This window comes from Paramormyrops kingsleyae, chromosome 13 (assembly GCF_048594095.1).
Source record: "Paramormyrops kingsleyae isolate MSU_618 chromosome 13, PKINGS_0.4, whole genome shotgun sequence".
Taxonomy (NCBI): Eukaryota; Metazoa; Chordata; class Actinopteri; order Osteoglossiformes; family Mormyridae; genus Paramormyrops; species Paramormyrops kingsleyae.
The window spans coordinates 20991268-21007178 of record NC_132809.1 but is presented as its reverse complement, the minus strand read 5'-3'; the positions used below and the strand labels follow the sequence as shown (position 1 = coordinate 21007178).

At 44.6% G+C, this 15911-nt stretch overlaps 1 protein-coding gene across 4 annotated transcripts in view; it reads left to right on the top strand.

Annotated features, from left to right (window-relative positions):
* The window catches only part of smpd3 (sphingomyelin phosphodiesterase 3), a 46960-nt gene extending 36804 nt beyond the window's left edge, over positions 1–10156 (top strand). For all 4 annotated transcript variants that reach the window (XM_023841644.2, XM_023841640.2, XM_023841641.2 and 1 more), the window contains exons 4-8: positions 4175–4333; positions 4631–4720; positions 5093–5156; positions 5512–5674; positions 8340–10156. In XM_023841644.2, the coding sequence (XP_023697412.2) occupies positions 4175–4333; positions 4631–4720; positions 5093–5156; positions 5512–5674; positions 8340–8447 (584 nt within the window). In that variant the 3' untranslated portion in view covers positions 8448–10156. The remainder of the gene's footprint in view (positions 1–4174; positions 4334–4630; positions 4721–5092; positions 5157–5511; positions 5675–8339) is intronic.
* Positions 10157–15911: the final 5755 nt, after the last annotated feature.

The following is a 15911-nucleotide window of genomic DNA, read 5'->3' as shown; positions in this document are numbered from 1 at the left end:
ACCATCATACACTCACATCTACCCCTCCATGGTGAAGGGGTTTGTATATGCCAAAGATCCTAGGAGATATCTTGTCGGGGGCAGTTCCATTTGGAGCCAGGTGTGTGTGTGGGGGGGCTCTTCGGCAAGTACCTGAGGGTTGGACCTTCACAGCCCAAATGACCCACATGGGATTGTTCTCCTGTGGATCCAATACCTGCAGGAGGAGCCATAACGGTCCAGTGCAACCCAGACCGATTTTCAACTGATTTTTACCAAAGTTGTCTTTAGGACATGGAATATGACCTTTCTCGTGTGAAAGGAGCCTGGGCTGATGCAGGATCTGGAACCAAACTCCTGGAGAGGGGTTGGACTCTATTCCACTCTGGAGTTGCCCTAGGTGAGAGGCGTTGGGCGAGTGTGGATTTACTTATAGTCCTCCAGTTTGGCTCTTGGCACTTTTGGAGTTCACTATGGGGAAAAAGAGGGTTGCCTCCCTTCAACTTCGAACTGGAGGATGGGCTCTAACTGTCTGTGCTTATGTACTGAACACCAGTTCACAGTATCTGGCCTACTTGGAAGCCTTGGATGGGATGCTGGAAGGTGTTCTGTCTGGGAACTCCATTGTTCTACTAGGGGACTCGTGTGCAGTTGGCCTGAACTGAACCTGAGCGCTCTCTTAATGGACTTCTGTGCTAACCACAGTTTGTCCATAAGGAACACCTTGTTTGAGCATAAGGGTGTTCATAAGTGCATCTGGCACCAAAGCACCCTAGGACACAGTTCGATGATTGAGTTTGTGTGGGTGAGAGGGTGTGTTCCAACTTCAAGGGAATCACGCTCCTCAGCCTCCCTAGGAAGACCTATGCCAGGGTACGAGAGATTACTATCCTATATCATACACACATGAAGAGAAAAGGGTCTGCATTTTTCCTGCACCCCAGAATAGTTTTCGGGGCTAAAGGCCTTGCTCAAATACCTACAGTAACAGTGATATGGTTACTTTGCTGTCCATGGGATTAAAATCAGTGACCTTGTGGACACAGGCATAAGCTCCTGAGCCCCAACATGTGCCCTTGTAGTCAGATTTTTTCCTTTCTTTCGGTTTATTTCCTGTTTCTCAGTAGGCTTTACACTGAGCAGGTTAAATGACCTTGTGGCCAATCACCTTCTGGGCTAACAGACTATGTAAAAGGGACTCAACCACTATCTGGTTAAAAAATTGTCTAAATAAACCTCAACTTTCATGCCCTCAAAGTGTTTTATTTACTTTCTGATGCTGTTCCCCATTCATCAAACCTCTGATTACAGCAGATTAGGTCATATGTGATATTTTTCACAAAAGTTGACAAAACAGATTTAAATTGATATCTGAGGAAACTGAGCTCTTAGAAAATTACGGAAAGTTAAAGCAATCGAGATTAATATCAGATGAAATTAGTGAGGTTGCCACACTGGGGGATTAATATTCTGAGCCTGGGCCTCAGCACAATTTTTTGATTAAAAATGCTGCCCTCTCCAGACAAAAAGCAGAGCTAACTCTATTTGCAGCCTTTGTGGCGCAAGGTCAAGATTCACAGACTAAATTGTGAACCCAGACTCGCACCCTGAAGTCTTGCAAAACACCACAAGGACTTAAGGGCTTTAAGGTGTATCTGAAAATGAAATGCAGCCACCATTTAATGAAACTAAGTCTGCATGTTCATTAACAGCAACCTCACCCAGTGGGTACATAATGTTTCTTTAGTGAAGCCTTTATTGTATTATGTCGCCTGGTTGTTGTTGTTGTGCATGATCACATGATTCAGTATGCTATGTGAGATCCTCATTTGGCTCTGGGAAAGGTTTGTATTCACACTCCAAAGGGATCTGGGTGTACATGAAACAAGAGGCAGCTGAACGTCCATGTCATCAGAACAGGGCAGAGTTAAAGGAAATCATGGTTCCCTGAGCTCCTCCGTGGCCTCAGGCACTCCAGCTGACAGGCCTCCAGGGCTCAGTGTGGGTGGAACTTGGATCTCTAACTGCCAGGTACGCAGCTTGCATGTCTTAGAAGGCAGGGCTGTAGGGACTGAACAAGTTCAGCCAATAAACAAAGAGGAACCAAAACTAAATCAGAAACCAAAAATCAGAACCAGAATCTGAATGCCAGACAGCCAAGTCAGGAGGGGCGTGGCCATGGGGAGAAGCTACATAACCTGAGGGTTCTGCATAATAAGTGGATGGATTCCTCTGATAAAAGGACACACGGATGGAGACAGATTGCATTGTAAGCAGCCATGGTTAACTTAGTTACAAGCACATTACACCCCTTTTTCTACAGCCCACCCAACATCTTCTTATCACAGGGTAACATGATGGATTTTAACCAACAGGAATTAAAGGAACTCTACTCTTTTACAAAACCTATTTTAACCATAGAAAACAGATTTGGCACGCCTGAACCATTAAAATCACAGTATAATTGTTTTGAACAGTTTGAATTATTTCATTATACAACAAAATGAATTAATTATTAACTTCAAGAAAAGTGTAAAACATACTTTTACACAGCTATATGGATCGATGGATGAATGATAGATGGATGTGTGGACTGATGAACTAATGGACTGATGGAGATATGCTCTGCTGCTTTTGTAATAATTTTATTGACTTGATGTAGATAGGAGGCCACATAGGGAATTATATTACCAGCTGCATTTAAACAGATAGGGTTACCGCTTGCATTTAGTGCTTTAACTGTGGAGATCCATTAATAATTTACTTTCACTAAACTGGCCAATTATCTCATTCTGCATTTGCTAAACAAACTTCAATTCTGTTATGGGTGTGTTGTCTGGAACTCCTTCCTTCCCTACTTTCTGTCTCTCTCACTCTGCCTCTCCCTTTATCAGCAAGTGCAGTCAAAATGCTCTGTTCAGTATGAAGAAGCAATTAAGGAGCTGGTTTGGTCGCCAGTGAATTACAGGCTCATTCCTGAGGCAGCAAAGCACTCCATTAAACCTCAACTTGATGACTGTTTGGATGTAATTAACTTAGGCTTTTGCCAGATGAGATATGATCTGCATATCCGTGGTCTATTTGATTCCTAGTACCAAACTTTGGAGATTGAGAAGAGCACTGTGGCTCTTTAGGGACCTGTGTCCGGAAGCACGTTCTGACAGATCTATGGGGAACTGAGTCCTGACAGCCTCCAGATTTGTGCCGCATACATTTTTAATTACTCTCACTTGACACACTAACATTTTTAGGGGAAAAAAGGCAAGACAGTAAATAATTGGTGAGAGGAAAAAGAAATACTTGCCAGTCTGGCTGTCCCCTGCCTTATGGCCTGTGGTGTCTTAGATGGGCTCCAGGCATCCAGAGACTCTGGACTGGATAAGCATGTGGAAGGTGGATGTATAAAATCAGAAAAAAAACATTGAAAACTGTTGGACGTGGTGGAAGTTTAAAGGAAGGTGCAGATTTACCCTCTGTCACCTGCTTATGGTTCAGCACTTTAAAGCTGGGACAGTAAGCCAGCCAGTGAGCACTGATACATAGACCTTACTGTTTTGTGAGAAATGGACACATAATACCAGTAGAGGGCGTCAAAATCACACATAGTGCTTTTTATCCTTTTTTTTTATTTTTTATTTTTCACTATTTAACTAGCAGAAGTTGTCTTAGCTCCTATATTTTGGTATCTCTTATTAGAGATAAAACTGAATTCATTAGTCCTGGGTCCTGTGTGAGAAACTGATCTTAATTTAAATTAATTCTCATGTAATGTGTCCTGCAGCCCTCCCTGGGGGGCAGAGTGGGGAGCAGCACACCTTCAGGACTGCGGGTTCAAATCCCAGGCGTGCGTCTGGAGTCTGTGTATTCCCTCTGTGTTGTGCTGGTTTCCTTCTGCAGTCTAAAATATGTCTTTGGGCTTGCGGTGCCTCTAAATTGCCCTTTTTGCATGTGCCCAGTGATGGACTGACATCCAGTCCAGGCTGTAGCCCTGCCTTGTGGCCTGGGCTGCCTGGGATGGGCTCCGAATGGATGGATGGATGGATGCTCCTCACTCTCAGGATGTCATTTGGATTACCTTATGACTTCAGAGATAGTTTGTGCTCATTGGAGCTCTTCTCTCTATTAGCTTGTTGGCATGTTAGGGTGTACTGTATGTTACAGGATGTGCATGAAAAGCCTCCCTCCCATCTCGCAGGAGATGCCTCAGTACGCTGTGAACAGCTGGATTTCCTCCTTGAGTGGGGAGCAGAGTTCCGGAAAGCCACATCTGGCCCAGCTCAGGATAAGGGCCTGGAGGACCAGGTGGCTTTCGACGTCATTCTGGGGGACCTGAACTTCGACAACTGCTCCTCAGGTACCAGACCATGTAATGGGCAACGGCAGGCTACACTGCCTGAGGAGAGATCCTTGGTTGGAGAGATCAGTCTTTGTGGAATATGGTGAAATATTGTGGAATAAATGTGGGAAAGGTGATTGTTGTAGGACATGTTGTATACCAGTTTAGACCCTTGGCGTTAGTTGATCTAAGGTGTGCAGACCCTGTGCTTATAACACAGCGTTTATGCAGGCCATAGGGGTCAAAGTTCATGTGAGCTGACTGAGGTAGGCCCTGGTCCTGAAGTGTCCTGTTTATACACCTTCCTCCACTCAGAGGACAAGCTGGAGCAGCAGCATACGCTGTTCACGCATTACAAGGACCCCTGTCGCACAGGACCAGGCGAGGACAAGTCTTGGGCTCTAGGTGAGTGTAACAGGGGGGTGAGCCGGGTCAGCCTGGCGGGGTGAACGGTGACAGAGAACACGCTGCCAGACACTCTGGGCACCAGTGAGCGCATGTCTGCACCAGCAATGCCAGCGATGCACACACCTGCTTCTCTGTACATTTTGTACATATCTCTGTACATCTTTATTTATTTCTAAAACTTTGGTTGTGTGTATAGACAACTGACCTACAGGAACCTGCTCTTGTTGTTCTACATTATTTTTGTATAAGAGCTCTGTAACACCTAAATTTCTCATTCATGGGATAATAAAGGTTTATTCTATTCTATTCTTGTTGGGATTTCATTGTGCTTCGCGAAGCTCAGGTATGGTGATGTGTCTCTACTGGCAGGTACACTGTTGGACACCAGTGGACTGTATGATGAGGAAGTGAGCTCACCAGAAGGTCTCCAGAAGTGAGTCTGACACATGAGTATATACATCCATATACAGATACTGACAGGATGCCTATATACTTAAACATACAGATACTGACAGGAAACTTCTAAACTTACACATACAAATACTCATAGGAAACCTAAACAATTGAACACTTGTGCACATAGATGCATGAAACACTCAGAGGAGTGAATGTAATTGCACATATACTCTTAGGATATGAGTAAACATTTATACTCAGATACTTGTAGGAGACTCAATTAAGTATGTATATTATAACTGAATATATAATCAGTGATTGAAAAGTAATTTACACACATCCTTATTCTTTTAATATCCAGCCCATCATCATTCCTTATTGTTTTTTTTAAGGGTGATGGAGAATGAAGATTTGAGAAAAGAATACTTAGTGTATCCCATTAGCAAGAACCAGTGTCCCAGGCAGAAGGGCCAAAAGATTCCGCTGAAAGGCAATGGAAGGCGGATCGACTACATCCTGTACAGTGACGAGGGATTGCAACCAGACTGGAAAGTGGTACGTTCCCATTACAGAGTGATACGACACAGTTTCCTCCTGACATTTTTATATGGGGAAGTTAGTTTAAGTGTGGGTGTAAGTACACTCTACACCAACATGATGCATGTCGCTACAGACAGATGTGGCAGATATTTCTGCTTTCGTATGAAACTAGCATTATGAAAAACCACTGTTCTCAAAGGATTAAGTGTATAATTCACTATATGAGGGTTTCACTTGTGAATGTGGCGGGCTGAGTGCACGCGAGTGTGAAGTCAGCTTGTATTCATATTGAGGTTTCTTCCTTAACCTCCTGAGACCCAAGGAAAAAAGTGTCCTTCAATCTTACGTTTTTTGTCTTCGGAGGAAATAAGACATCTTACAATTTAGATTTTTTAAAATATCTTTTTATTTCTAATTTCACAGCATGTTCGCTTTAGTGTACAACAGGAATAAATATGTTTCCTTACATGGACATAAATGAATGGGTGGGGTCTCAGGAGGTTACAGTGAAAAGAAACAATACATTTACTCGATATAGCAATGACAATGGTGTGAAGTGGCTTGTAGGAGTGTTCTAGTAGAGCTGTGGAGCAGATGTATCTACAGGTGGAGATAGAATCTCATGATCAGATTTGGTTTACAATCAGAATCAGGTTTACTGGCCAAGTTCACACTAGGGTTGATTACTGAATCCTGGTGCCGGTACGATTGGTACAGTATGTACCGGATCGTACTACAATACAGATTTTGGAGTCTCTTTTTGATGGCACTTAAGTGCCTGAGTAGATTGAAATATTTGCCCTCTGGTGCTCAGGCAACAGAAGCATCACCGTACCTCACGTGTCATCGCTAGTTAATGTTACATTAGCCCTGATGTCAGCAGATGCCTACAGTTAGCTAGTAAGATGAAAATAAAAATGGTTAAAATGGCTAAAATGGCTAAATCTAAACAGTCAAAAGGATTCCGACACCAGGACATTGTTATGTAAATTTGTCGCGTGTTTTTTATTTATAAGTATTTATATATTTAACCCGGGGGTGGAGCGATGGTTAGCATTGTTGCTTCACACCTCTGGGCCCAGGGTTCAAGTCTCCACTAGGGTGCCGTGTGTGTGGAGTTTGCGTGTTCTCCCTGTGTCATTCTGGGCTTTCCTCTGGGTACTCTGGGTTTTCCCCCACAGTCCAAAAACAGGCTGAGGTTGATCGGAGTTGCCAAATTGCCCATAGGTGTGAGTGTGCCCTGTGATGGGTTGGCACGCTAGCCTGGGTTGTTCCCTTCCTTGCACCTGTAGCCTTTGGGATAGACTCCAGAGCCCCCGCAACCCTGAATAGGACAAGCAGTTCCAGAAAATGGATGGAGGGCAGTGTGTGGCTCAGGTACCTAAGCCTCTGCGCCTGTGATCTGATGGTCACTGGTTGAAGCCTGGCCTTCAGACATCTGCGTGTCCTACAGCAAAGTATCTTCATGGGCACTGCTATGGGTGGCTGCCCTTTGCAGCCAGCTTGCTCTCACTCATGGACAGCAAGTTGGGGGGGGCATAAGGAAAATATCCCCACAGCGATCAATAAAAGTATCCATTATTATTATGGATGGATATTTAACCCTTGTGTACATACCACCAGCCATCGTGTTTACAGCTCTCTTGGGGTCATGTGATTCAGTGTGGAGGCTAGTCCAGGGTCACATGCTTTTCATCCGCAACAATTTACTACCACATTTACAGTATGCCAAAGTAGCTTAAAAATTGGTCATTTATTTGCCAAAAAAGTAAAGTGTCGCTAGTGACCCGAAAACGCTTTTTAAGTTTTGAGTTTGTAAACTGCACTCGAATAAAAACGTGCTTTCTTCTCCATTATTTCATTGTTGGAGGTGTAAATGTATATGGAGTTGGTACTGTATATATACAGCTCAGGAAAAAATTAAGAGATCACTCCACATTTTTAAAAAAATCTGCATTCTTGTATCCTAGTTTAATGCTGGTTCGGCTGGCAGAAGGTGACACTGAGCGGCAGGTTGCTTGCAGGCTGAAAATTTCTGAGACAGCAGCACACATAGTGAATAAGGTGAAGCAAGAGACACTGGGAACGTGGAAGTCACTTCTAATGCCAGAGATGACCGTTAACTTATCTGTCAGTGCTTCATGAATTGGAGGATGACATTAAGTGCCCTTCAATAAGAATGGGAAACATTAAGTGGTGTGAGGTGCACTGCTAGGACAGTTCGTATCAGGCTCCTAGAAGCAGGACAAAAGTCCTATAAAGCAAAGAGGAAGCCCTTCATTAATGAGAAATATGAAAGAGCCAGGCTGAAGTTTGCAAAAAAAATATTTTACACAGACGGATACTCTGAAATTGATAAATGAGTGAAACTGAAAATTTGCTGTGGTTTCTTCATTTTTTCCAGAGCTGTATGTATGAAGGAGGAATAAATGTGTATGGAGGAGGTATATATGTGTATGAGGTATATTTATGTACGGAGAAGGTATGTATATGCATGGGCGGGTATATATGTACAGGTATATGGAGGTGTATAGACTATTGGAGTAGGCATACTGTCTGTGTGTGAGTGTGTGTGTAAATATATACATTCAGTATATATATATATATATATATATATACTGTACACTGTATGAATCCTAGTGGAATTTCAGATCTCTGATGGTTTCTATGATTTCTACAGGATGTGGAGGAGTTCAGCTTCATCACGCAGTTGGCGGGACTCACGGACCACCTGTCTGTGGCCATGCGGCTGGCAGTATCCACTGGGGAGGAGGAGCCATATGCATAGGCCACACCCCCAGGGCTAGCCCTCCCTGACATCACCACAGAGACATATCCAGAGTACAGAGGACTGAGAGCCAGTGTTGGGGGCAAAGGCAGGCTCAGATGGGCTTCTGTACATATCAGCAGGATCTCCATGCTATGAAAGACACGATCAGCTGACCCCCCCCAAACCCCCCCAAACTGCGTGCCATTCCTACCGGCAGTAAAGCACGGCCCCTCTGCTCTGGCTAGCGGGGATGCTGCTGGCTGTAGCTCACATCTCTTATCTTCTCCTGTTCCTCCATGAATTCCTCTCTTCTTTTAAAAAGCACTTAAATACGGACATATTTCCTGAACTGCATCACTTTTCCCAATTATTTGTAGTTTTAAAGTTTTAATGGAGTAGCCTGTGTTTTTTAAGCCTGGGCGTGACTGATCCCGAGACTCCCGTCACCTCCTTCCGAGAGGAGCTGAACCGGCTGCGTTCGCATGTTTGCCCTCATGTCTGTGAGGAGGTGTGTGCTTCTTCTCTCTCAAACCCAGATTCTGGCTCAGCCCTGACCCCGTCCTCAAATAACCTTAACAGAAGTGTCTTTTTTCTAAAGTCTTTCTAAAGGTTTCTACTGCCACTTTGCCATCTTTCTAGAATGTTTCTATAAACAGGCACTATATGAAGGCATTATTATATACACACTTAGTGGAATGCTGCATGCTGGGATCATTCCAAAGAGGCAGAGCCATAATTTTGAAGCATCTGGTTGGCTGTTTGCCAGTGTACGTTTCCACAGGATTGGTGGAGAGTTGCAGTGGATTGTCATGGAGGAAGCATTTATATCTCTGGTATGGCGCTGACCCTTAAAATGGGTCTCTTCATGCAAGGGAGCCATTTTCCTGGTCAACATTCAGGTCTCTATGTTGACATGCATGTCCTTTCCACGATGCTGCCATGCCCCCCCCCCCCCGACATAGGACCGACCACACCAGTGTTATCACACCCATTTCCCGTCCTGATCTCTCTGGTGACACCTGAGAAGAAGCTGCCCTCCTGCCCACTGCTGATGCAGTATTAATGCTGTGGTCACTTCAGACCAAACAGGAGCGAATGTTTACATGCCATATAACTGTCATATATATCAGGCCACAATGATAAATTTAATACGATGATCCCCCACTTGGGACTTTTTGTCACATTTGAACATCAGTTTTTTTATTGAAATTGCCTCTATTATTATTATTATTATTATTATTATTATTATTATTATTAGTGTTGATGTTGTTGTTGTTGTTGTTACTGTTGCTGTTGGTGTTGTAGGTAACAGGCATCACGTTTACCACAAGTCCCCAGAATGAGGTGTTCCCCAGGACCTGCTCCTCTGTTGGGGGGGGGGGGTGGGGATTTTGTGGGGTTCTTCTGCACAGCCCTGACACCCAGCTGGTCCCACCTAAGGGCCAATCTGGGCACAGGGCAGGGGTGCGGCCTGCTTCAGGGCGAGCCCGTCCCCTGAATGGCTGTAGTTGCATGCTTCTAGTCCCTGCCGCATCGCCCGCCTCACATCCCCCTTTTATTTTCCTTGCTGTTAATTTATTTTTCATTATTTTATTTTTGTGGCGATAGAGAGCCATCGATTCGCGCCGTTTCTGAATCAGGTGGTGGAAAAGCTTTACTCTCTCTTCTAATGCTTGTCTCACACTCATACATTCTGCTTTTTTAAAAAAAAAAATATTCCCTCCTAATCATTAAGTCCCTGTGTTTTGTGAGTGCCTTGCCTTCTTTCGTTTCAACTGGGTTTTATTCTCTCTGTTTCCTGAGGAATTCACCATATTAACCAGCTTTATTACTCAGCATAAAGGTCAGACGCTGCTGCCATTTGGAATTGCAGAAGTGAGGGATTGTGTGTATCTGTTTTCTGAACTAAGCCACCTGCCCAGGTTCTCTGTGTGAGCTGCTTAACACCTGACAGATAACATAATGTTTGGTTATTTTACCCTCATCGTCCCTGATGCACAGGTTTTACCATACTTCTAGGCAATATAGATTTTTTTTAATTATTCCCCATAGGACCTACAGGAAATATATATTAGTAAATGAACTACATATGACATATAATGGGTTTTGTGTGATGTATGTTTTATGACAGTCCAATAGGAAAGCATACAGGGTTATGGACAGTCATTCTAGGTCCTGGGTCAGAACCTGATTTCAGTCCATATCAGGTGCAAAGGATACAGTCAGCCTGTTTACATACTAGCTTCTTTCTCTTCAGTCATAGGCTTCCTTATTTCAGACCTGGTCAGGGTCCTCCAAAAAATTCCACTAGAAATATCACTAGAATTTCAGCAGCAGACTCACCCTGAAGTGACTTAGCTATTTCCCCTGTATTTCTAGTGTAATCAGTACTTAGTAAATCCCGGTGTCTGTATGTGCTTGTTCATGCAGTTTGGAGTACAGTACTCAGAAAACCAAATGTTTTCATTTGTCAGCAGAACTGTGTTTCTGTGCTCATGGAAGTTTTCCCCTGGCAAGTTGTTTCCTCATTGAAGTCTTCATAATGAGGAAGTGAAGTCATGTGACCTGTTTCATCACATCAGGAAGGTCACTGCCTCGGCTGAGGTCTGTGGTTCCACTGCGTGTGTAAACTCGCTCGTCACTTCAGCGTCGTCTTTTCGAAAGTAGATGGAACAATTGTGCTCGTCATTTTATTATTTTTGCAGGCACATCGACGATCTTCCAGTTCAGGCTGTGCAGTTCCCTTTTCAAAACCACTTCTCCCACTGCACATGCCTAAAGGCAATCCCAGGATTCACAGTGCACAAGTCAGGGGACATCCTGGATGAGATGCCCCTCCACACACAATTTCACCCTTTGTACAATTTAGAGCCACCACTTTATAGCAGGGAAGAACCCTGAGTTACCAGAGGAAATGTACGCAAGGACAGGGAGATCTTGGAAATTCCACAAAGCGCCATGCAGGAGGCAAATGGCCAAGCGATATCGTCTAATGGTCAATACTGTGCTCATCTCACCTGAATTACTTCCTAAGAACCTTACAGACCATGAGTGCGCCCCATAAAATGTGCCATAATCTTTTTATCACGGTCTCCTGGCATGCTGGTAGAAACGAGTGCAGAGGAATCTTCAGCATTATCAGTTACATCTGACTGCCAGTTGAAAAACCCATTAGAGATATAGACCCTGCAATGGCCCATCCGCCCATCTGTGTCTCTCCCAACTGGTACAAGGCACGGAAATACCCTGGGTGGGATGCGGTACCCTGAGGAGGAATTCTGGGAAAAGCTCATGCTGCCACCACCTGTTTAGGAAAATCAACATTCTAATGTAGCTGGTGAGGCTGGAGTCTCATAGCTGCTGGTTGGATGTGGTTTTCAGCTGGTCCTACAGGTACACACAGCAGTTCACACTTCTCACATGGCAGCAAGTGTGAGAAGCACCCATCCATGCTGGCTAACAGCACCATTTCTGGGACAAATTACCCATCATTACCTAGGACAGTGGTTCTCAAAGGATGAGAGGTCGCGAGACACTAGTGAGGGGGCACGAGATGATTTCTACAATATGTGAATAAAACTTAAAACTGTTAAAAATAGTGGTGGGAATTGACAGACAGCTCCAGGTTTGATATTACATTGATATTTGTTTGCTGATTCAATATGCATTATGATTTTGAATTAGTTTTTGTTGAAGGGCATTTCAGGTCTAAATTAAAATTCAAGACAAGGCCTGTAACAGTTCACATATCTGTCATGTGCCATTGACATGCTTCATTTTCAGTTCGGTCGGCACAATTAAAGGAATGAATACATTTCTTGACACAGAAGGAACCTAAATTCACAAGCAGATGTTTAACACTGAAAACATTATATTAATCATGGTTGCAAGCTAGATATGGCTAGTGTTGGAGAGCTCAAGCACACAGATGAGGGCTGGAGACCCCTCCCATATCACTTAAATCAGCAGTTTGGGAGCATTTTGGTTCCCAATAAATTTCACCAACACCAGAGAACAAGACTGTCTGTCCGCTCTGTCATACCAAACTTAAATATGTCTCTAGAAACACATCCAGCATGGTAAGTCATTTGAGATGACATTATCCCTGCTAACAATTCTTTATTCTAGGAATGTTTACTGAATGTTAGGATTAAGGTATGGAAAGTATACAGTATTCCTGATATTCCCAGAACATTATATTACATACACTACAACTAAGAACAACAATGCACATAATGATGTGCATTACCTCATTCTTTCAGTCACTACCCAAAGCTTGTGATGGTAAGGGTAGGAACATACTGTAGATCGACTGGCAAATCGAAAGCTTTGCCTTCCAATTCAGCTTTCTCTGCACCACAACAGAATGGTACAGTGTCCACATTAATGCCGACACTACAGCGATCCACCTGTCAATCTCCCGCTCCCTTCTCCCCTCATTTTTGAACAAGACCCCAAGACAGTTAAACTCCTCTGCTTGAGGCAGTAACTCATCCCCCTACCAGGAGAGGGCAATCCACACTCTTCCAGTGGAGAACCATGGCCTCAGACTGGAAGGTGCTGATCCTGCTGAATCCCTGAATTGTGCTGATCCTGCTGAATCCTACTGAATCCCATTGAATCCCTGCTGCTTGACGCTCAGCTGCAAACTGCCGCAGTGCACACTGCAAGTCACAGTCTAATGATGCTAATGGAACCACAAAAGCAAAGACGCAATCCTGAGGTCACTGAACCGGAACCCTCCCCACCCCTTGGTTAACGAGTCTGACTTACTTCTGGTGATGCAAACCAAACTCTCGCTCCATTTATACAGGGACCTGATGCCCCTCAAGACAGGACCTCGTACCCTATACTCCTGAAGCACCCCCCACAGGACCCTCTGTGGAACACGATTGTATGCCTTTTCCAAGTCCACAAAACACAGGTAGACTGGTTGGGCATACTCCCATAGACCCTCCAGTATCATTGTGAGCAGTGTGCGAAATACGGGGGGGTCCGGCACCCCCCGATTAACCCATGAGAAAGCCTCAAAAGAAAAATTTTAAGGGGGTCTCGAGAACGGTATTGCGCAACAATACGGAGATGGGGACCCCCCCGAATATTGACGGGTATTTCGCACACTGCTTGTGAGGGTAAAGAGTTGGTCCATGTGTTCCATGGCCACGACATAATCCGCGTTGTTCCTTCTGAATCCGAGGTTCAACCAATGGGTAGACCCTCCTTTCCGATACCCCGGCATACACATTTCCAGGGAACACATCCTCTGGCCCCTTTTGTTACAGTTTAGGACTACCACCCCAATCTGCTAATCCAAAGGTACTATTCCCAACTTCCTTGTGATGTTGAGAAGTGTGTCAGCCAAGGCAGACAAACAACATCAAGAGTTTTCAAGAACTCAGAGCGAATCTCATCCACCCCTGGAGCCTTACCACCAAGATTTTTCTGACTACTTCAGTGACTTACCATGATGGGTAAGTCTTCCCCTGAGTCTTCCAGCTCTACTTCCACTGGAAGGTGTATCAGTGGGTTTCAGGAGGTCCTTGAAATACTCCTTCCACCGTCTGACTATATCCCCATTTGAGGTAATCAGTTCTCCATCCCTTCTGTGTCACCTGACAGAATCTTTTTCAGGCCGACCGAAAGTCCTTGTCCATGGCCTCACCAAAGTCCTCCCATACCCTAGTTTCTGCTCCAGCAATTGCTTAGCCTGCCAGCACCTGTCAGCTGCTTCCATAGTCCCAAAAGCTAACCCAGCCCTGAAGGCATCCTTCTGCAGACTGACAGCTCCCTTTTCCGCTGGTGTCCACCACCGGGTTTGAGCATTGCTGCCACAACAGGCACCAACAACATTATGGCCACAACTCCGCAGTGCCACCTCAGCAATGGAGTCCTGGAACATGGCGCATTCAAGCTCAGTGTCACCTGGAACCTTCGGGAGAGAAGAGAACTTCTGCTGTCGGTACAAGCTGAAGAGCTCCTGGGCAGGGGTCCCCGCCAGACGATCTCAGCACACCCTCACTATTTGTTTGGGTCTACCAGGTCTATCCAGCCATCTACCCCCGCCATTGGATCCAACTCACCACTAGGTGGTGATCAGTTGACAGCTCAGCTTCACCTGAGTGTCCAAAACATGCGGACACAGATTTGACAATATGATTACAAAATCGATCATCGGAATGTGGCCTAGGGTGCTCTGGTACCAGGTGCACTTATGAAAACCCTGAAATGACTGGATTTGAAATCTCTTAGCAGTTATTTGCCTGCAACAACCAGATAGGTTGGATAGAATAAAAGTTTGGGGTGAGGTGAGGATTTAGCCTAAAACGTGAGATAAACCGCACGTGGGAGGGGGACAGCGCTGAAATGCCATTTCGGAGGCAGTGCGGCACTGTGAGGATTTCTGCTTTCAGTCTTTGTTCTGCTTTCTATTAATACCCTTCATGTTCTTAAGAGGGCAAGTAAAGAGATAGCAGGGGAATTACTTTGGTATTTGTTTTCATATTGCACTTATTTTAGGAGATAGTATAATTGCCTTTGTAAAACCCAGTCATAAGGAAATTTGTCACAATTTTTTGCTGTAGTTTTTTCCACCACAGACACACGTGTGGTATTTAGATGGGGCAAGACAGCATGAGCAATTCACGGGTTGGATGTGTGAACGAAAGGGCGAGTTCATGGGTGGAGCGCTCTCACCATCAAATGTCATTAACACTTCAAAATGTCACTACCTCTGCCGAGGCCATAAAAATGTCTTCTTTGTGTTTTGATATTCTCCATCAAGCTCTTTGGCAGAGACAGGAAGTGTCTCTTCCCATTCTCTGACATTCGCTCTCCCCGCTACTTACAAGGGCCTGTGGTTAACCAACACCACCGAGGCGGAGGCTGAATTCAGGGCATGTAGCTCACGTGCCGACTGCAAAATCAAGACTGTTAGGCCTGAGCTTTTCAGAGCCATTCCCCCCCCCACACACCCCCCACTACCACCTTCATTTATACCTTCTAGGATGTATGTTTCATATTAAACTACCAAAAAAAAGCTTGAAGTGCGGGTTGAAACCGATGTGGATCCCAATGCATGCTTCACTGTCGGAGCTCTCTGTCCAACAGAAAGTGAAATTGGCTGGTTAAGGGCTGCTTCATGGTAACTGCAGACGCACCACGGTGAGTGGCTGATGTGACGTAATTTTTGTCACAAAGGCCAGATGCAGAGACCGCATATGAGGGCAGTGTGTGTTTGCGTGAACCACTCAAAAAACAATTAATTTGGACAGTCTGTTCTGTGATGCACATGCACCTCGATTGCTCAGTGGCTGGGGAAAATTAGCAGGAAGTCAGAAAAGAGATCAGACTGAAGATTGCATATAAACACCTTTTCTACCCCATCTGATCAGACTGAAAACAAAAATAGCTACAGTGAATTCAAAGAAAAGTTGGCTGAGAAAGTCCAGAATGATTCCTCTCTTTGGTATTAAAAAGACTCCC